The sequence below is a fragment of the Sander vitreus genome, chromosome 3 (assembly GCF_031162955.1).
Source record: "Sander vitreus isolate 19-12246 chromosome 3, sanVit1, whole genome shotgun sequence".
Classification (NCBI taxonomy): Eukaryota; Metazoa; Chordata; class Actinopteri; order Perciformes; family Percidae; genus Sander; species Sander vitreus.
The window spans coordinates 23,491,745-23,514,331 of record NC_135857.1 but is presented as its reverse complement, the minus strand read 5'-3'; the positions used below and the strand labels follow the sequence as shown (position 1 = coordinate 23,514,331).

At 40.7% G+C, this 22,587-nt stretch overlaps 1 protein-coding gene across 1 annotated transcript; it reads left to right on the top strand.

The window, feature by feature from the left end:
- Positions 1-15,670: 15,670 nt before the first annotated feature.
- On the top strand, positions 15,671-19,845 carry LOC144515587 (ATP-sensitive inward rectifier potassium channel 1-like). Its single transcript, XM_078246578.1, has 2 exons — positions 15,671-15,773; positions 17,726-19,845. Exon 2 carries the CDS (start codon positions 17,744-17,746, stop codon positions 18,863-18,865), a length of 1,122 nt encoding a protein of 373 aa, XP_078102704.1. The 5' UTR covers positions 15,671-15,773; positions 17,726-17,743; the 3' UTR covers positions 18,866-19,845.
- The last annotated feature ends 2,742 nt before the right edge of the window (positions 19,846-22,587 follow it).

Here is a 22,587-nt window from a genome sequence, read left to right as displayed (position 1 = left end):
TTCATTTGTTAGTGAGATCAGGACATGGATAATAACCGAGCAGGAGGGGAGCAAGGTGCACAGCGCTGAGTTGCAGCTACATTGATAGCCCTGATAATAAGGTCAAACGGCCATTTATCAAAATCCATTACATCTTAGAAGTTCACAATTTACCCTATTCTCTTTAAATAACCAACCACGTTTCAATCTGCTGTGAGAAGAGTCGTGGTAGATTACAGTGATAAAAGTAGCCTGAAGTGTGACAAATAGGCAGGTTTTGCTGCAAAGCCAGTATTAAGAAATCATTCTGTTAGACTGGGCTTTCCATTTCGCTCCAATGGGTTTGAGTCGAGAATGTACCATTTATAAAAACGTGGTTAATGATGAGAGCAGAGATGGCTTGCACTTACTATTCCTCCCCAGTGTGCAAGAGAATATATATAAAAAAATGATGATTGAGTCCACTCACTGCCTTGACGCTGTCTTGACATTCCCTGATGAGACAATACCAGGAAGGACAGGAGTATTGGGGAAACTGAGCTCAATTAATCTCGCTTTGCCAGACCCTCCTCCACAGCGCTGGCTAGTCTACACAGCATTCCGGGATGGGAAAAAAAAACTGCTGTGGTTTATTGGCATTTCTTTAAACCAATCACAATCGTCATGGGTGGCGCTAAGCACCGGGAAAAAACGTGGGAAGGAACTTGTTTTGGTGAAACGTGTACGTTCAAAAGTTGTTTTAGTCATGCAACAGAAAACTCAGATTGGACAGATAGTCTAGCTAGCTGTCTGGATTTACCCTGCAGAGATCTGAGGAGCAGTTCACCATAGTCTATGGCTAGGATGATTTGTCGATGTAGTCGACGCCATCGATTACATAAATGCGTCGACAAAAATAATTTGCGTCAATGCGTCACTAAATAAAATAAATAAAACTTGCGTGCAAATTAATTAATGTAATGCGGAACTAATGTAATGCGGAACTACTGTTAGATACGCAGGTTCTAGGGACACCTAATCTGTAGCTCTGAAGCTAGCCAAGCTCCTCCGCCTACATGCAGCTTTTTGTCAGGTCGACGGTCCAGTGAATGAGTCAGAGATAGCAGCACGAAAAGACGAGTGTGGCGAGTGATGGCGACCCACAAGAGTTAGACGACCCACCGGCCTCTTTAAGAACGCAAGTTTGGGAAAACTTCGAGACTGTATGGCTGCTGTCTGGAGTCTCCCGTGTCATGCCCTCTCGTCTCAAGCCCTCCCGTTTGGTGCCGTCCCTGCCTCGAAAACTTTGGTCTTTGGGTCAGTTACAGTAGTAGGCTACAGGCGAGAGAGTGGTGGATAAGACAAGGACTGTGTGTCGGCGTTGTTCAGCAGTTGTTGGGTATGTGAGTGGAAATACATCTAACGTGCTAATGCATATTTGATGCCATCACCCAGATGTGCCAATCACTGGAATGAGACAAAAAAAAACTGTCCAACTTCTCCTTGTGCTTAACCAGCCTTTAGATACAAATAATTAAAGTTAAATTAAAGGGAGAAGAGCTTGGATGTTAAACAAGAGCTTATTCATTATTTTACCTACTGTTAAAAAAAGCAAATACAGGCTACTCTTTTTTCACTTGCTCTGTTTACTTTAAGTTTTTATTTTTGAATTCCTCCTGAACAGTGTTGGGGAGTAACGGAATACATGTACCGGCGTTACGTATTCAGAATACAAAGTCTGAGTAATTGTATTCCGTTATAGTTCCAATTTAAATAGTTGGCATTTAGAATACTGTTACATTGTTGAAATCAATGGATTACATGACAATACTTCTCTGTTTCACGGGTTTGTTCACTCTCGCAACTCCATGCATTTCCCAGAAGCCCCAATATGAAAACGAAAAAATTAGCTATTTGCGTGATCACTGATAGAGGTAGAGATGGAGCCGGAACCGGCACAACAGAGCCAGGGCAGGAATGCGTTTCTATCTTGGAAATTCAAACAGCATTTCACATTAAAGAAAGAGAAGGGAGAACGAAATATAACTGTGCACTGCAGTGCAACTTCTGCTTGCCAGCAACCAACTTCCTTTCAGCATCCAAATTACTCCACCTCCAACCTGAAGAAGCATCTTTTTTTAATTAGCCAAGGGTAGTCATCTGCTGTAGTTTTACTGGTCACCTTGCTATTTTATAGTTGACGTGCGACTTTACATTCTCCTACATGCTGATTTACTAGCCCCAGAGCCGTTGAAATACTAGCCCCGTTTGACATGTTAGCTAATGTTAGCTAAAATTAGCTCGTGGTAGCTTAGACTGCGGTTAGATTTTTGTAGTAAGCAGTTCGGGACTACAAATACAACAATCTATCTGCTTGTTTAGGTACACATTCAGCCAGTTGGAACAGAAGAACACACCAGAATAGGCCTGTTTAGTAAGCTGTATGTGATGGCCGCATTCCTACTTATAAAATGCAATTCAATGTGGAAGTAATCCAAGTATTCAGAATACGTTACTCAGATTGAGTAACGTAATGGTATACGTTGCAGATTACATTTTTGGGCATGTATTCTGTATTCTGTAACGGAATACGTTTTGAAAGTATCCTTCCCAACACTGCTCCTGAAAGTGACTTTACTTTGTGATTGGATTGATAGCCTACATCTGGCTTCAGGTTGCACTAAAAAAATGTTTTACTTGAACAGTGCAGTGTTAAACAATTTTAATAAATAGAGATTTGAACCTTATTGAAATTTGTTTTGTGTAAATTGTTAATAATTGAGCAATGGGAAAATAATCGCTAATGAAAAATTAATTGTTAGATTAATCGAAAAATGTATTGTTAGATTAGTCGACTAATCGAAAAAATAATTGCTAGATTCATCGTTTAAAAAATAATCGTTTGGGACAGCTCTACCATAGTCCTCATAAATCGACCGGAGTTTAAAGTACCAACACAGACAAAACGGAAGTAAACGGACATCTGGCTAAAAAGAGTGAAATCCGGCGGAATTTCCGACAGCAACGGAGCAATCCCGGAAGTGGAAAGTCATGGATATAGACTAGCGCTCAATTAATGTGGCTGCTCAGCCCAGGAGGAGAAAATAGTGGTGTACATCAAACATTAAAACAAGAAGCCCTAATGCTCAGCCCAGAGAGAGTGTTTCAAGGGAAACACTAATATAAATGATTTTATCTCAATACTTTAGATGTAGCCTACAATATTCATGAAAACTCTGCTCACAGCCGTGACTACATTGTATCCATCGTTTTATCTCACACTTCTATTGAAGGTATAGAAATATGTAAGAGCTGCAATATGATGTGTTGCGTGTTGGTGGTAAAATACTCCCTCCTCCACACACACACACACACACACACACACACACACACACACACACACACACACACACACACACACACACACACACACACACATACACACACACTTAAAGTAACACGCATATAAATCCACATTGAGTCCAGGTTTGCTCCTGCTGCTGCGCTTGTAAAACTCCTGCATGGCACTGAGAGAACTACAGCACAGCACACGAGTATGCACACACAGCAGGAGTGTTGACAGGCTTTTCTCTGCTTGCGTCAGAGAAATCCATTGCCTTTTTAATTACCCTGCCCCCGCTATGAGGGCAAGTAGATGCATGGCGATGATGTATGAATGTCTGCAGTAACATAAAATGAAGGAGGCAAGATGTGATGATTAAGGTTGCAGCTGATGGAGGAGGGTAATCCAGCCACTTTTCCCATCATCACTTTCCTTTTTCTGCTCTCTAGTTCTTGAAGTGGCTTGCATTGTCTCAGATCTTCACGTGCTATCTGTCCTTGTCTCCCTGTTTCTAGCTACCTGACTCTCATAGTTTTCGATCTTCATTCAAGTAATACACTCTTTTTTATTTGGCAAGCCACTCCAGATGGGATTTGTGGCTGTGCAGAGAAACACATAATGCAATCACAGCATGCAATGCCATCCACAGACAAATTGAGAGGAGGCAGCTTGGACGTAGAGCCACGGTCATACCATGCATCAGCGGCTTTAAAAAACACCCATTTCCTCTATTGCATCTCTGTCTCTTCCTCTGCTTTTTCTCCATCAGCGGTGCACAAGGCTTACCTTCAGGTCTCTGCAGGAGTTGTTAGCAGGCTCCCTTCGAGGCATTTCACAGCTGCTCTTCTCCCCAGGACTGCGCACTCCTTTCCTGGCTTTGTTCAATCAACAACAACCCTCCTGGATCTCTCCTGCCACCCAGCTCCTTCTGCTCTTCACCACTCTCTATCTACTCCTGTGTGAGAGGGGGGTCTGTCTGTGCGTGTGTGTGTGTGTGTGTGTGTGTGTGTGTGTGTGTGTGTGTGTGTATCTGAGGGGGATAGGGAGAGAGAGAGAGAGGCAGAGTGGGTGAGAGAAGAGATGGAAAGGATGGAAATATGCGTGTGCTCTCTCTTGAATGCTCCTCTCTTCACTTCCACACAGAGATTGGACCTCTTGTCTCACAGGATTTGTCCTTCATAAGAGTGTTTGTTTATTTGCACAAAGCATCAGCATATATATGTGTGTGTGTGTGTGTGTGTGTGTGTGTGTGACGGAGAGAGAGAGAGAGAGAGAGAGAGAGAGAGAGAGAGAGAGAAAGAATACATCCACCACATGGCTCCCCTCTCTGCTGCAACGGCAATGATACAAGTAGGAAACAATATGTGTAAAACGTCCAGTGTACACAGAGCTAGGAAAAAAGAGATGAGAGTGTGTGTTGGGGGTGCAGACAGGGATAGAGCAATGGTGAAGAGGAGTGTAGTATAATCAATTGCTTGAAAACTCCAGTTGAAGAAAAAGCCCTCAGGGTCTGAGAAAGATATAAAGTGGAAGCAGAGAAAAGAGTCTTTGGGGAAAAAAACATGCAGAGCAAGACAAAGAAAGAGCAGAAGAGGAAGGAAGTAACAAATAAGTAAGAGAGAAGCGTGAAAAGGATGAGGTAAAGGGGAGCAAGTGCAGAGGAAAACCCGTTAGGTAAAGATAACAGGGGCAAAGGGACATTTTGACCCATCATTTCTCCTCAGATGTCGTCTACAAATCAGGTTTGCTCATTAGGCATGGGTCAAAAGTAAAACAAATTCTTAAAGCTTAACAGCAGAATGGAGCGTGTTGGCTCATTTATCCCCCCTATTTGAAATTATTTTCGGTTTCTGTGATAGGGAAGAGTGTGATCTATGATCAGGAAGTGTGTGCACATAAGAGGACACACAGTGCAGACAGAGACAGATGGATGGACAGCCTACTTGACACTGAGATGTTATTAGGCATAGAGAAAATTGAATGTAGACATGACATAACGGAAGAGGAGTAATGAGAATGAGAGCATAGAGAGAGAAAGATAGGGAGACGATGATAGGTAGGGGGGAGGAGCGACAGAAGCAGCTTTCACCAGAAAGCATCTACATGTAATTCCTGCATTGAGTTTGGGAGATTTATGACTCTGCAGCCCCCTTGTTCCTGCATGTGCCCACACCCCCTCACCCCTCTCCCTGCTGAATCGCAGAGGCAGAGCGAGATGGCTGGGAGACACTTCTTCTTTTACCAGCCTCGACTAGCCGGGGAGCCAATGACAGCAGATTATGGAACATATCAAGGGGTGAGGCTGCAATAATGAGAAGCTTGGGATTTGGCTATGGGATACAAGTTCTGGGCCACGCTCACACGTGCTCCCGAGGTAGCGGTGCTCATCTCATCTGTGATTACGAAGTGATGGTGATGTTAATTGTAAAAATTCAGGTCCTTGGGCGTAGATCCTGCGTGTGGATAAGCCCCTCGTGGTTCAGATCCGGGGCATGTGTAATTATTTCCCCTCCTGATATGACACCATTATTGATCAAAGCAGAGCCCCCTCTCTTCACCTTTACTTTACTGGCTCTGCTGAAATCCATTCAGTTGACTGTACCATCTCAGATTATTCACACATTAATAAAGCTTCTTGGCACATTCATTGTTCATTCAAGTGCTTGGAAGAAGACGTGTGTTACATAGTGTACATCATTAGACATTAGATTTGCATAATGTTAACACAACATAATAGGTTCTTCATTGGCGCTTTAACAGATGATCCATTAGAATGATCACATTGTGGATTATACTGCTAAGGTGGACTGCAGGATGAATACAAATAGTATTATGTATGTTCTAAGTCCGATTTAATATTCATCAGTAAAGAGATTTCCATTTGAAATAAAATGAACTCTAGTTCCTATATCACTGTGGGGATGTGTTATTTTTAGTATTCGTCTTGCAGACTAAAAAATAAATAGGCAGTAGAGATTGTAAAAGGGAAATACATGATGTAAATAATAGATTTGCCCATTCTGCTAAAACAGCAGATATGAGGGGTCAGTGTAGATTCTCATACAAAATGCCTCAGTCCAAATCAGCAACAGCAGCTCATAGTCCATAATGTGTGTCAGGCCATGGTCATCAGATGCAAAAAAAAACATCTTTTCAGATGTCATAATTGTGGAAGGAGGAATTAGTTCTTCCTTGCATGGAGTGAGGAGGTAAAGAGGAAGTATACTTTTTCTTAATCCTCTCTTAACTCCCTTGGCACTGGCAACCCCAACACTCCACCGCCCCAACCTTGCTCTCCCATTCACTCCCTCTTTGGCTCCATCCCTCTTTGCTTTCCCTCACCTCCTCCCAGGCTTCATTAGCTCTGATTGATCCTCTGTCAGAGCATATGGCACCGCGATGAACTGCATTGTTACTAGCAGCCAGGAACACAAAGGTGTGGGGATGGAAATCAGAGGACAACCACAGTGAAAAATCAGTACAAGGGCATAATGAAGGAAGTTGGGTGTCTGAGCATGTGTGTCAGAGTGTGTGTTGAGATATACCCTAAGAAAGAGAACAAATGTGTCATACGTTTCACTACTGAATAGTTTAGCAGCAATGCTGAAGTTGTGTTGGAAGCTGCTCTTAACGTGCACTATGCATGGTATTATCTAAAATATTTAACTGCTAAACCAAGGGCCTGTTTTGCATTTGGTGTTACACAAAGAGCAAAGCTAGAGGCCAACATTTAATAGCATGGAGAGCTGGTGAATGCATGAAGAGACAAGGTATGTTTGCAATGTAATGTGTGTAAATTATTGAACAATCTATCTGAGCGAGCCCGCAGAGCTTTACCTTAAACTAATTCATCAATGTTAACATACTGGCACAACACATAAAACATGCAAGACAAATACAGATTTAGGAGCAAAGCAGAAACTATTATGTACGCCCTATGTTATATATTAATGCAGCACCATTTAAAAGGAAGGTTAACTTTAGGGAATGACTACATCTATTAGTGTTTCAATTATGAATTATGTAAGTGTGAAGATCTACAGCGCAACATTGTGCTTGTTATATATGAATACATAATTTAGAAATACTGTACAGTATGCATGTTTTCATCTTGAGCACAGGAACATTCCACAGTGGAGGTCTTAAAATTAAGCGGATCTGTAGGCATTGTATACCATCATATCCATTAAAAAACATTGTTTAAACTGACATCTTATATTAAACATTAATCAACTACAAAGCCTGGATTATTTCTCATTGGCTCATAGGAAAATGTTTTTTAATTTAGCACCTTGTCAAGGTTTTTATTAGAATATTTTGGCATGTAGATGACATTGGGTCCAAGAATCAACCATAAGTGTTTATATTCTATATTATGAATTGGTCGAACAGTGTGTGTCTGATCCTGGCCTGAACAGCACTACACAGTCTAGACACGGTGACACCATGTGGAGGAAAGAGGTATAGCAATAAGTGATTAAATACAATCACTGGCCGACGCTCTGCACTTAGAAGACGTTTAACTGTTACAACTATCTTGGGGGCATTCCTTGAATCTTTGCTACTCTGGAATTGTAAACTCTTGTACAGGGACATATGCCAGATCTGAGACATTTGCAATGGTTTACAAGCTGTAATAATGAAACAGCAGATTGCTGCTTTTTCTTGTTCAAAATCCATCAGTTAGTGACCGTCTAAAGCAGGTTGAAGCATGCAGCATCTCTCTGTTGGTCTCTCGATGTAATAGCTACATGTAATAAGTGGCTGATAAAATTGGTGATTGCTTAGATTTGCTCCCTCAAACTTAAAACTCAAAATTTAATTAATCTTGCTTTGTTGTCATCACTTGCAAACATTTGCATCTTATTCCAAGTCTTGTGTGTGATCATGTGGGTTGATGTGCCCTGCTCTATGAATAGCAGACTTAGTGGTTTATATTCACAGACCACAGATTATTATAATTTTTTTCTACTTGTGTGTGACAATGTTTATGTCAAGAGCATGCTTATTTGAGTTTAACAGTCCAATTGCATGTGTGACTAATATTCTACCTAATTAAATCATCAAAGCTATAATTTGGGGAAACATTCCAACACTATGAAGATGTCAATTCTTGGAATCCCTATTTTTAAAATTAAATAGTCCACTTGACTTATTCAGTCTGTTACCCACTGGCCCATTCTTCCATATGTTTCAGTCCATCAATGTCAAAATGCTTTGACATCCATGCTTTAGGGCAACCTCCTCCTCTAATGGCTGTGTGTTAAAAACATATAGTCTGCAGGGAACTGCTGTCAGATTGAGTTCTTACTGAGAGACAAAGTCTTGTATACATTCTGAGCATCCCTGCAGACAGAAAGATCTCTGCTACCCTCCAGCTCCAAAACATTCATGTGAGTGTATTAATAAACAATTTTAGAGACATCTTCTCTTCTCACACTGTGCTTTTTCAATATGCAGGAAAGTGCTGTCAGGCCGTCATTATAACCACTGCAAAGCAGAGATTGGTTTTTGTAACATCATTTTTTTTCTTTTAGCGAATATACATTTTTTTAAACACACAAACACACACACACACACACACACACACACACACACACACACACACACACACACAGGAAGCAGCCATAAAATAAGTATAAATGCATTAATTGTGATATTGTTGCTGAATGTATCCCCAAAGAGAAAAGGTATAATCCCTCGAATAGAACAATAGGTCAGTGTTCTCTTGTGGATTTTGTCGCTGGGTGTCACTTTACATCTTACGAAATTGTTGTGACGCTCATTCCACACATGACCATGCCAAGCAGCGCAGCGGAGTGAAAAAGAGGCGGATTGAGAGAGGTGATTTTGAGCTTATAAAAGGGGTTTCGTATTTACTTTTCCTTTCATTGTTGCTTATTCAGGCTACGTGGCTGCTAAATCAGGCAGAAGTCCTTTGAGAGTTGGGCTGTATGGCAGAAAGAAGAAAGACAATATCATACTGTGACTTGAGAATATTGAGTTGAGGACAAAAATACATCTGTGATGCCCCTGTGACCATGGAAACCTCCAAATTGCTAATTGATTCAGCAGAGGAAGGTGCCCCAAAGATCCTCTACATGGAGTTTACACACCTACAGTTAATTACTATCATATAAAGTCATGCCATACAGTACATCAACATTAAATCCAGGTTGTTTGTTTAGGAAAATAACATTTTTAGTTTCTATTCCTGGTCATGAATTCCAAGGTTTGTACTTGTCCCTTTATCTCTACACATGTCCCCAGGGCACATAGAATCACACCTCCTCTTTAAGAAACAAATAACTCTAACTGATCGCCCTGCAGCCCTGCAGAACACATCTAACATAGCTGCCCTTTAATGTTTATGCTATGCATTTCATCTTACACTTCATTGCCTACTGTACATACTGCAGTCACATACCATCCATCTGCTTATGAAGCTGAAATAGGTTATGACAGTCTTAGAGATCAACCGTGGTAATGAAAGGATGCAGTATGGCATGGTAAAAACATACACAATTCTATTAGTTTTGATGAAGCCCAATAGTAGGTGGACTGTCCTGTAGTAAATCTCTACAAACCCTGTTGACCAGGCTTCTCGTTCAGGCCTGACTGGGCTGTCAGGCCTGAACGAGAAGCCTAATGCTTCCATTGTTATGCACATTGTACCCACAGAAATCAATACTGGATGCACAGATCTGTGCATGCCTACATCTCGTAATTGTCCATAAGGTGGTATTGCACAAATGCACGCTGACATTAAGGCGGCGAAGGGCATTGACATCGGCTGAGAAATGCTCCGCAGCATATGTTTGTATCATCACAAGAGGCAAATGCTTCACAAGCACATTGCACAGCTTGTGATTGAAATGCTTTACATTAAAGGGATATTTCACCGCTGGAAAGCTGACTATATATTTAAGTTGGGTCACTTATGTAATATAAATGTGAATTTTTTTTTTAAATTGGTGCCTTCTAGGCCGAGAAAAGCCAGGAAATGTGTTTTTGGCTCATTTGGATGAAAGACACCAAATCCCAGAATGCACTTGCAGTCCACTCCCAAGCCACGCCTACTGTTTACAGACAGACAGACAGTGAGACGGTCAACAAAATTCAACTGTGTTTTATTGTCATTTCAACCATATACACAACGTTTCACTGTGGCTCAAGTGGTTACACAATTCAAATATATAAAAACGACATTAGATAAAAACGACATACGAAACACATTATATGCTCCATAAAGTTCAGCTAACACATACTAGCACTAGCCCTTGGTAGGCTGTAAACAGAGTATAAACACAGCCGTAAATTTGCGTGGAATGTAGAATGGTCTTATCTAACAGTCACAAACTCCAACAGCGGTTAGCAGTTAGTTGGATATAAGCGCCCCATTTCTGCAACAGTGTTAAAAAAGCCCACCTCCACTAGCTAGTCTTACCCGGTGACAGAGCAGAACTGTTGTTAGCCATGTTTCCACAACAACAAAAACACAGCAGTCTCTGAACTCGCTTTGGGAGTTTTGTTGAAGTTGGATGCAGTCCAGTTTGTTGTCCAAAGAGACACTTGCAAGCAGGATTGATGGGACAGGTGGCCGGCTAGCGTTAGCCTAGCTCATACTCTTGTGTATGCGCTAGGGACATCCTCCGCGTTTCACCGCTGAGGATACCCCCTTACCGGTTAGCGTTATCGAGCAACACTGCAGGCTGATGTGCTGGTCTCCGTAGCAGGTGAAGCATGGCACAGGTGGCTGGCTAGCGTTAGCTTTCCACCTAGCTCCATCTCCTACCCTCGTCCAGCTTTCCGCACACCGCTGAGGATGTCCCCTTACCGGCTAGCAATGTATCCTGGTGGTACATGTGTGCGGTAGTTTGAATGCACATAATTGTTCTAAAATTTCCTTCGGGATGAATAAATCTGTTTCTGCTGAGAAGCTAAGCGATGATTCAAGATGGCTGACACTCGTTTTTACCTCGGCAATCTCCGGAAAAAGCCGACAGTCCAACCCCCTATGGGCTATGTGGAAGTACTGGCTGTAGTCCTTTGCCTCTGGAAAAATTTATACCGATGACGTAAAATGACGATTTTTGCATCATCGGTATAAGTTTTTTCAGACCCACAATACAGAGATCTCTCCTCTCTTGGGGACATGAGGGAGGGAAGCACAGTCATTCAAAAATACTACAGTGTTTCTGCTGATACAAAGCTTAATGCTAAATCGGTGAAGTATCCCTTTAAGCACTTTGCCATTTTTACTCTGAGAATGATGGATATGGAATATGAATGCTCAGTGACCTGATGACCCAGCAAAATGGCTGCCATCATTGTACGTCCCCCTCATACCCCCAAACACACACACACGCTCTGCTTCCGCATGCACGTGCAACGATCATCCCCATGTATAGATCTATTCAGTTCAACCGAAGCAAATCATAGGATATGAAACCACATAGCAAATGTCATGTGTTTCAAAGCACGCCTGGATCACTATTTCAAAAATTAAAAAAAAGGGTTTGTTTCTATTTACACCAGAATTAAATAAAAGGTTTTAGCCCAATGCTCAAGGCTACATTTCAGTATTAATTCTGACTGCAGTGGAATGTTTTTCTTGCTTTTTTGAAATGTGGTTTGCAACTGAAGTCTTTAAAAAACAAATTCTAAAAAAGAAAAATAATGGGCATGACAGGAGCAGCAACAGCAATGGGTTCCTTTAATAAAGAATAGCCAAATCAAATCCTTTATAGTGACTTATTTCACCATCAACTACTAACAGACTAAGTAGTGTGCAAGTGTTTAAAACGTAACTCTCAACAAAATGCAACCTAAGGTCTTTTTGTGAATGTACCCGAGTCAAACTTTCGTTTAAAAGCATAATTAGGACGGAAGCGTCACTTTTAAGATTGACCGTATTCTCGCTTTTCGGTCAAATGGCCTTTTGAATGGGAGTGCTAGGGGTACTGCTATGATAGCATCAAAATCACTATTTTTAAAACACTAAGAAGGCTCAACACAACATGAAAGTTTACTCGAAGTATCACCAGGGGCTCTACACATGAACTCGAGCATTGAGAACACAAACTACTTTTGACTTTTTTATTCAAAACCTTTCTTTTTAGTTAACTCTGTGTACACAATGTTCTCAATGCTCAAGTATATGTGTAGAGCCCCTGGTGATACTTCAAGCAAAGTTTCAGTGTTTTCAGTGTTTGTAGTGTTTTAAAAATAGTGATTTTGACACTAACCGCCTACAGCACAACACCTCTAAGACGAAGGAGCTGGTCATTGACTTTGGGATGTCCAGACCAAGTCCGCGACTAGTCCTGCTAGAGGGAGCTGAGGTGGACGCTGTGCAATCATACAAATACCTCGGGCTATGGCTGGATAATAAACTAGACTGGACAACACACACCAGCCACCTGTACAGAAAGACACAAAGCAGGTTGTACTTCCTGAGGAGACTGCGATCTTTCAACATCTGCAGCAAACTGCTGTTGATGTTTTACCAGTCTGTGGTTACCAGCGTCCTCTTCTACACTGTTGTGTGCTGGGGGGGCAGCATATCCAAGGACACCTCCAGACTGGATAAACTGATCAGGTGGGCCGGCTCTGTGGTCGGCATGAAGCTGGACTCACTGGTGACGGTGGCAGAGAGGAGGACACTGGACAAACTGCTGGACATTACTAACAATGCCAGCCACACCGTCATCAGCAACCAGAGGAGCCTGTTCAGTGGAAGGCTGCTCCTTCCCAAGTGTAGGACCAACAGACTCAAGAACTCCTTTGTCCCTCATGCCATCATACTCTACAACTCCTCACTCTGGGGGAGGAGGAAATAGGGTGAAGAGGACAGAACAGAACAGGAAGGAAGGGAAGGAGTGGTAGCCACTCACTCATTCACTGTGCAATAAATTAATAATCACCTGGACACTCTAACTGCTCTTAACTGCTAATTAACTGCTAACTGTATAATAACACAATACCATACACAGTCCTATAGATCTATATATTTATCTTTATTTATCTGTAGTTTATTGTTGTTTACTGTTTGTTTACTTTTTGTAAAAAAAATCTAAAAGTTTATTGTTATTGTTATTCTTATACTGTATTTTTGCTATACTGTATTTTTTGTATACCTCTTTATTTAAAGAGTGTTTTGTAAGCTGCTAAAATCTGCTGCTGGAAATCTAATTTCCTTGCGGGAGTCATCCCAAAAGGATCAATAAAGAGAAGTCTAAGTCTAAGTCTAAATTTTGATACTATCATAGTAGTGCCCCTAGCACTCCCATTCAAAGGTAATTTGACAGAAAAACGAGAATACGGTAAACAATGATAGTTTCTCTTTACATCAATCGGAGCATTCAAATGATAATGCTGGTTTTTGTAGTTTCTGGCAATCAGCTTTAGGGCTATAAGGTTGGCAGTGGTCAGTCAGAACTACCTGGTAACCTCCAATAAAGTGATAAGTACAGCATCAAAAAGATAAAACAAACAATTGTCTGATGTTTGTTTTTTACATAACTTATGTATGTTCGGAATTTTGCGTAAACATTACTAATTCTAACTCTGTGAACTCTACTAAAAATAGGTTTAGTTCACAGAATGAAAGGGGATATTTTTTCCCAGTAACAGGGCGTTTGCTCTGTTGATTTGCCATTCCAGTCAGAAAGACTAATAGTTAGCCTAATAGCTGGTTTGATTTGCATTGAGAGATGATTTTATGGGAAGTACCCCATGCCAATCTAGGTATGGTGAAGGGTATGTGATGATGTGAGGCTATTTTAATTCCAAAGGCCAAGGGACCTTTATCAGGATGCATAGTATCCTGGATCCATGAAATAACTGGCCTTTAAAAATAAAAATCTGCCTGCCTCTATGGGAATTTAACATAGGGGTGTACTTACTTATGCCCCCTGTATTTTAAGGAAAAACATTTATTTATTTATGATACATTATTCATTCACAAAGAAAATTGGTGTCCTTAAAGATTGGATTTTTCGTCTTTTTTTTTAATTAAGGCATTAAGATCAATTTCCAAAAGATGATTTTTTTATTCCTCTTTTTAGTCAACTTTAGCATGGGTGTCTTAATTTTTTCACATGACTGTATGTGGTCTAATGGCTATTTACAGGCCTTTTGTCTGATATAAAAGGACTAAAATCTAAGCTGTTGTTTAAAGACATGGGCAAATCACCTGAATAAAAAAGCTTAACTACAAAGGGCTTTTCATCCTTTTACAATAGCGAGGATTTAGAAAAGAAAAAACAAACAGGCAAGCCTAATCTTGTTTTGTGTCAACAGTTTTGTATTGTGGCTGTCAATAGAAAACACTTTCTGCTGCATGTAAGTAATACTGCAGCCTTTTCTGTCACTATTTTTGCAGGGAACAATTGAGGTGAAAAATGACTCCCATCATAATTCACAATTCTTCTCCCCTCAGCAGTCAGAACATCTTGGGCGCGTGAACTGATTTGGTTCCTGGCCGACCCTGGAAAGCTGTATATTTGGATGTAAAGCATCTTCTTTTTTCATCTCTGCAGCTTCTGTTGTGTCACTCCATCACCTATTTATGTTATATGATCCCTACAATTAATCACAACACAGCTCTGTGGTTGTGAGTAAGAAAAGGGAAATGTTTGTTGCTTGGAGGAAGACGTGCTGTGCTGAGCTCTGAAGCACTGATGTTGGAGTCATAGTGACAACACTGCCTGGGATTTGTTAAACATATTATTATGGTGATCATTTTCAGAGAAGTGGAGGAATACATACATAAACAGATGTGAGTTATATGTTCTTTTCTAGGACAAATACATTATTCTACATGCTTACAACATGTTGATATCAGGTGATGAAAAGTGTTGTGCCTTCCTCCAGATGACTCAAATCATCTTTGCAGCTCACAGCTCACATCTTCCAACAGTCACTACTTAACACTGGCAACAACTGGAAAAAAAAGCAAGATTTCCCCAAAACATGCCAAGAAAAGTTTGTGTGTCTACAGTAAATAATAACAGTCTGTTTGTCATAGAGATGCAGGGAACCGAACCAAGCAGATGCAGTACATATAGGTTTTCCATACATTGTCAACATACACTTTTTTCCAAAATGTATGCAACTGGGATGAAGCTTAAATTCAAATATCACAAAATAATCACTCTTACACTGTGGTGGACTGGGAGTTTGGCAGATATAGGTCAGCTTGGTGCTAGGCATCTGTGGGGTAAACATCCTATTAGAGCCAGAGAAAGTGTGTGTGTGTGTGTGTGTGTGTGTGTGTGTGTGTGTGTTTAGGGGCGGAGAGATACTTCATGTTTCTGTGGGCATAAACATCACCTGGTTGGTTTCTTGCACACTGAGACAGGAGACAGTATAAATACACTCAGGTGTTGGTCCAAGAGGCATTAGAGGAGAACACAGACGGAGACGAGAGAAGGGCGAGCTGGACTTTGCTATTCATCAAATTACAGAGGTGAGTTAAGAGTAAAGAACGTTCACTGTCATGTTTACATTTTTTATTTTCAGCTTGATCATCTGTAGACAGAAGCAGCTATTACTTATAGTTATACTTAAGCATACTACTTTTTGTTGTTTCTACTGTAATAGATTTTCTATATTAAAGTGGGAATTGAGATATATCAGTCTGCAGTAAGAAGACAGTAAAATCAAAGGTATCCAATGTAAATCTAAATCGAGGAAGAACAGATTAGTCTCAAAGCTTCAAACATTAAAGACATTTACTGTAAATAATGTATAAACTAAATATAGTAAGTCAATGACTAGCATTAAAGGCACATTCAAAATGTCTGTGCAAAGGAAAAATACAAGAAAAAGTAATATATATATATATATATATATATATATATATATATATATATATATATATATATATATTGTCAGTACACAGACAGACCCTTTGCATATACAGTAGAGTGATTGCTAGTCTTTGATTTACTTTGAAACTGTGATTCAAACTCTGGATAGGGTGAAATGCTTTGAATATGAATCATGACATTTCATGACAAACTTTTAGATTTAATGCTGTGTGTGGATGTTTCTTAAGAGTTGACTTTTTTCACATTGGCCATTTCCCTTTCTAAAGGTAGTTATTTTCTAGTACCTTGTCAAACATACAATTTAAATACTAAATACCTGAAATAATTTCAGCGCATACTTACCTTACAATATGAAAACATGCTGACCTAATGATTAGGTGTGAAATGACTAGGTCTGCTTATAAAAAGATTAAAATTTGCAAACAAGCTACGCAGAACGATTATCAGATTCATTTTGGCAAATATGACTGCATGTGACCCATGAGGAGTTGAAAACAAAAACATGAGCTCGCTGTACTGATTGTTTTGTTCTACTTCACACTCACTAACAAGCACGCCATGATCCAAATGGGTAGTTTGCATGACTTGGCAAGAACAGAGACCATGCTTGTTTGGAAACCTCTGTATAGCCAATACTGCCAGTTACTATCCATCAAGCACCAGAGTTATGAGAACTCAGAGCTTGAATAAAGTCAAAGATTGTTATGTCAGTGAGCAGCTGGCCTTCTAGCTGGGTTTGCCCAAATTATTTCAATGCCACGTTCATTTTTGCAGCATTGAAACCAAGCAAACAAAGCTGATCGTTGTGTTGAGACACTTGCACATGACCAAAATTATTTGGTTTATTTGGAACACTTCATTGGAAACTGTTTTTCTTATTAACTTCAGGTCTTAACTGCAGTGCTGCATCCACCCAGTATTACAGGCTTTCAGTGTGAATTAAAACTGCAGTGGGAGAGAGCTGCTTGTGAGACGAAGAGGAGCAAAAAATGTGGACAGAAAAGAAACTTACAGTATACAGACATTGGAAATGTGCTCACTGGACTTCATTATGAAATAAGGTTTCTTGATACTTAAAATTACCATAATTGAACAACTTTCCAATGAAACCATCAACTGCATATATACATTATTTGTCCTCAGCACAATATGTGCTTGCATATCCACCTTCTTACACTTCCATTTGATCACCAGACTGGCAGTGTCATCTTAACATTTTTCTATTTTTATTGTAGTACATCACAGTATTTAAGGTTGATTGACCTTAAATACTTTAACCAGTCAACCTGTGACTGTCTGACTGGTTAAATGATGTGGACTGTGATGAAAAGCCCTATCAAGTTGTTATCAGCATTTTTTACACTGATTTTATTGGAACTGTATTATATGTGGACATTGTCTGCCATTGTAGGGACTGCAAACGTTCAGTGGGGTCCCAGGTGCAGTGACGGATCTGCTAAGTCAGCTATGAGCAGATTGTAATTGCTTTTCAGTAGTGCATCCTAATTTTTTGTAGTTTCACACAACAGCTTAATTATTTGTTTTCTACTCTGTACTTACATGCTGTTCCTGTTGTATTTTCTTATAGGTTGGAGGGTTGTAGAAAATGTTTGGATTTGTGAACAAACGTATCGAGCACTGGCTGGCAGAGCGAAAATGCCGCAGGAACAGACTGGTGACCAAAGATGGTCACTGCAACATTGAATTCGGAAATGTCATGTACAGCACACACTTATCGTTCCTTGCTGACTTCTGGACCACCTTTGTGGAGACCCGGTGGCGTTATGTCCTCCTCCTCTTCATCGCCTCCTTCACCCTCACCTGGTTGTTTTTTGCCCTGCTGTGGTACTGGATTGCCCTCAACAATGGAGACCTAACGTGGCAAAACCCCCCATCAAATCACAGTCCATGTATTATAGGTGTCTATGGACTCACCACAGCGTTCCTATACTCCCTTGAAACCCAGACAACTATTGGGTATGGTGTCCGAGCGCTCACCGATCTTTGCCCAGGTGCTGTGGCCGTTGTCATTATCCAGGCCGTACTCGGAGCCATCATCAACTGCTTCATGTGTGGAGTCATCCTGTCCAAAATCTCTTTACCCAAAAAGAGGGCTAAGACCATCTCATTCAGTGATATGGCTGTCATCAGCCCCAAAAACGGTTCTCTTTCCCTGTCAATCAGAGTGGCCAACCTGCGCAAGACACTGATGATTGGAAGCCATATCTATGGAAAGCTGCTGAGGACAACAAACAGAGCTGATGGGGAGACAATCATCATGGACCAGGTGAACATTGACTTCATGGTGGACGCCGGGAAGGACAACCTCTTCTTTGTGTGTCCTCTCACACTTTACCACATCATCGACAAGAGCAGCCCCTTCTTCGAGATGGCGGTAGATACGCTCCACAATCAAGATTTTGAGCTGGTCGTCTTCCTAGACTGCACCGCAGAGACTACTAGCTCTGCCTGTCAGGTCCGGACCTCCTTTATTCCTCAGGAGATCATGTGGGGCTACAACTTCTTGCCCATCATCTCCAGAAGCAAGGAGGGCAAGTACAGAGTAGATTTCTCCAACTTCGCCAAGGTGGAGCCAGTGGCCACTGCACACTGTGCCCTCTGTTTCCACAACATCAAGGGTCATCATCACTACTCCAGAGATGGACATGACAACCAGGGCTTTGAGATGACTGAAATTAATGAGCTTCAGAATGTAACCAAGATGTGAGATCATAGATACATTGCAATGGACAGTGGAAATTAAGACTGGTAGAAATTAAGACTGGTAGAAGCTCATACCTCTCACTGACAAACTCCTCAAGTCTTGAAAGGACAAACAGGTTCTGGCAGCAGGTGGGTTTATGCTAATGTTAGACAACGCATTTTGTAGCATTTAAATATGAACTAAAGGAAGCCTTGTTTTTTGTTAGTGTATTGTATCTAACACAGATAAGAAAACCGTCTGTGGGTCAGGACACTTATTGTGAAGTAGTTGTATGTAAAACCACACCTGCCACTGTCTGCTTCCAAAAGAGGGATGCCAGGTCATGCAAGATGGTGAGACAACAATTCAAAAACAAAAAGGTTTTCCCAATTACTACTACATGGATTATACACATGTGATATTACTTTAAATGAAGATGAGTGGTTCTAATGTACCTCTGGCTTTGTATACATCAGGTTTACTGAGTATTGAGAGGCAGTAAAACGAATGTATTGTACTGTGTGAAACTGTTAGCCACTTGAATGCACCGTTTGTTCAACAGTTCATGCTACTGTAGGCTGTTGTACACAAAGAGACACTTGAAACCAATAGATTATGCTTAACTATTCAAACACTGAAGCACTAGCAAAGGGTTGGGCTCACAGCCCACTTTTTTCAAAGTAGGTGGCAGCAGCTCAGTCCGTAGGGCCTTGGGTTGATAACAGGAGGGTAGCGGCATTAAGTCCTGGATGGACCAGGTGCGGAGTGTGGACTGGTAGAGAGGAGAGGTGCCAGTTCACCTCCTGGCCACTGCCTAGGCGCCCTTGAGCAAGGCACTGAACCCCTAACTGATCAAAATGAATTTCCCCAAATAAAGTACATTATGTATGCTAGCTGTTTTTTTCTTTGAGTGAAGAAATTGTATTTATGAAAATCTATCTTTGTTAAGTCTTATTGTATTTAATCTCAGGGGAAAAATACAGTGAAATACATTTTTGCATACATGTCTGTGTCCTCGTATTATTTTCACAAAGCCGGAATGTTATACAAGGACTGTGATCAAAAAGGTCAAAGCAGGCAATGACAGGTGCCAATGTCTGTCACAGCTTTTTATCTGTAAACAAAGTGAAGTTTTGACAGTAAACAGCAATTCAAACACAGAGTGGAAGTGTTTGGGAGATTGCTTGTTGGACATTGTTTTGACTGTAGGCTTTGAACATGAAAACAGAACTCTCCATTTCAGGAAATGAACAGTACATACTGTACGCTTGCATTAAGCTTTAACAGGTTTTCTTACTATGACCTCACTAAAGAACTGCATGTGCTTATGTGTGTGTCTGCAGGGATGCTGCTGTAGCACATGACAGAGTAATAAACAGGGCTCAGGTAAATGATGTGGAATGACTAAGTGGCATAAAGATGATGCCTTACAGATATATTCTAATAAAAAACAAGTCAAAAAATGTCCCTTGTTGGCTGTTCAATGTGTCTGTGATGTGTATTTTTGTCTACATGGTTCATGCAAACTAATAGAACACTTTGCACGGCTGTAGCTGTCATTTAACAGAGACACTATGCATACACACCAGTTGTTAAATGATCAACACAAACACCTATCATTTGAAGCTGTGTTGAGAGAGAGACTGAAATGATTGAATGATTTTACACCTATTCCCTCGCTCACAGTTTGTGGCTGTGTGATCTGCTGATTCAAAACCTGATGGAATGGAAAAGGGTGTGAACAGAGTTTAGCTCTGTTTACAATGACAAAATGTAACTTGTGATCATTATGGCAAAAATCTGGCATCTCGAAAAGAAGCAGCTATGGTGCAGCTTCCTTCCACCCTTGTCTTCCCACTGGAAATGATTAATTTGAATTAAAATATTTTACACTCAGTTGCAAGTTTGTCAGGTACAGCCAGCTAAAACACCATGCTAATTCTATCATCATTAATATGCGGTAATTAGGGTGAAAAAAATATGTCTCTAAGTATAATGCAATACTTACAGTACAAATCAATAGACAAAACTGTACAAGAGCATTAGGTGTACCAAATTAACCAGAAACTGAGTGTATGTTATCGTACCCCTGTGCTGTCTTCCCGTCGACTATGAACTTGTTGTCCTTCCGGGTCAAAATTGAAAATGAACTTTTTTTGTTGCTTTTTCAACGTTTTCGTCGCTTTTGTTTAAACAGTTTTTTTTAATTCATGGTCAATAAACCTAATTTTAAGGACACTACACCTCCTTTTTGAGTTAAAAAAGGCAGAAACTATGACTTATTTTGAGTAATAGATAAGATCAGAGCTTGTTGAGTGGATCATAGACTGGATATCAGAGATGTTCACAAGTCATTTGTTGCAAGTCCAAGTCAAGTCTCAAGTCTTTGAGCTCGAGTCCAAGTCAAGTCTCAAGTCTTTGAGGGGCAAGTTCAAGTCAAGTCTCAAGTCTTTTGCCACAAGTCCAAGTCAAGTCTCAAGTCTTTGGCCATCTGATCTGTCCCTAACACTGTATTGTTAAATCTTATGAATTCAAAGCATGTCCTTTAGCTACCATCCATAGAGTACAGTATTAAAATCAGTTGTAGGATAACTTTATGGGGTCTACTTAACACATCGCTCTAGACCTCGGACCTGGTGAAATATTAACCTAAGTCTGTCACATCATATGGATACAACTATAAAGATACAATTTGCATGTTCCCAGCATTAGCACAACACTTTGTGATGGTTAGCTTGTTACCTGTGATTATATATGCTAAATGTAATATCTCTTTCACTCAAAAAAATGTCTAATGTCGAAGTGGAAATCAAGAGAATAGTGGCAGTGCCACACCAGTTACAGAACAACATGCATCTCAGTGTCAGTCCAAATTACGCACAATAAGCAGTTTGAACTCACTGATGTAATGCCATTTATTTTCTAAGTGTTAGTAGGCTCAGTGAAACTGAGTCCAGCGCGAGGGAGATCCGACTCAGAGGAGGAGAGGTTAGTGAGGCCAGCGTCTCCACGGCAGGTGACAGTGCGCACGGATCCGCTGCGCCACGCATGGATGAAATAATGAAATAGTAAATAGGACTAAAGTAACAGAAATATGGGCAGAATTAAAACAGTCAAGACGGCCCAGTGTTTGGTGGACCGGGTACACCTTGTTCACTTAATAGCCTACAAATCATCCACGGGATCAATTACGCATCACATGAGTTTGCCCACCCGACACAGCGTTTGTTCACGGGGAGATGGATCCGTACGTCCCGCCTCCTGTGCGCCATGGATTTCTTAGCCTCAGCAACTACTAACTATAAGATACAATTTGCCTGTTCACAGCATTAGCACAACACTTTGCGATGGTTAGCTTGTTACCTGTGACGATATATGCTAAATGTAACGTCTCTTTTCACATTAGTGTGTGAGTGACTGACCTATTTAGGTGCGTTTTGAGATGCCTGATGAAGTCCGACGTTGTTGATCCGGCATCATTTATCTTGGTGCCACACACTTTGCATGTAGCTGTTAGATTACTGCCACTGTTTACGAAGTTATTGAAAGCAAAACTAATGAGAAAAGGCACAACTCCAGGAGGATTTGGTGTAGCCATCGGCAATGCATTTTTTGATATGTGAGTGCGCGCACATAGGCGTATGCGTTACGTTGCACATTATGGCAAAGGGCAGGGGACATGCAGCTCGTCATACGTTTCCCCGTATATGCGCCAAAAAAAGAAAATAGAAATACATGAATACATT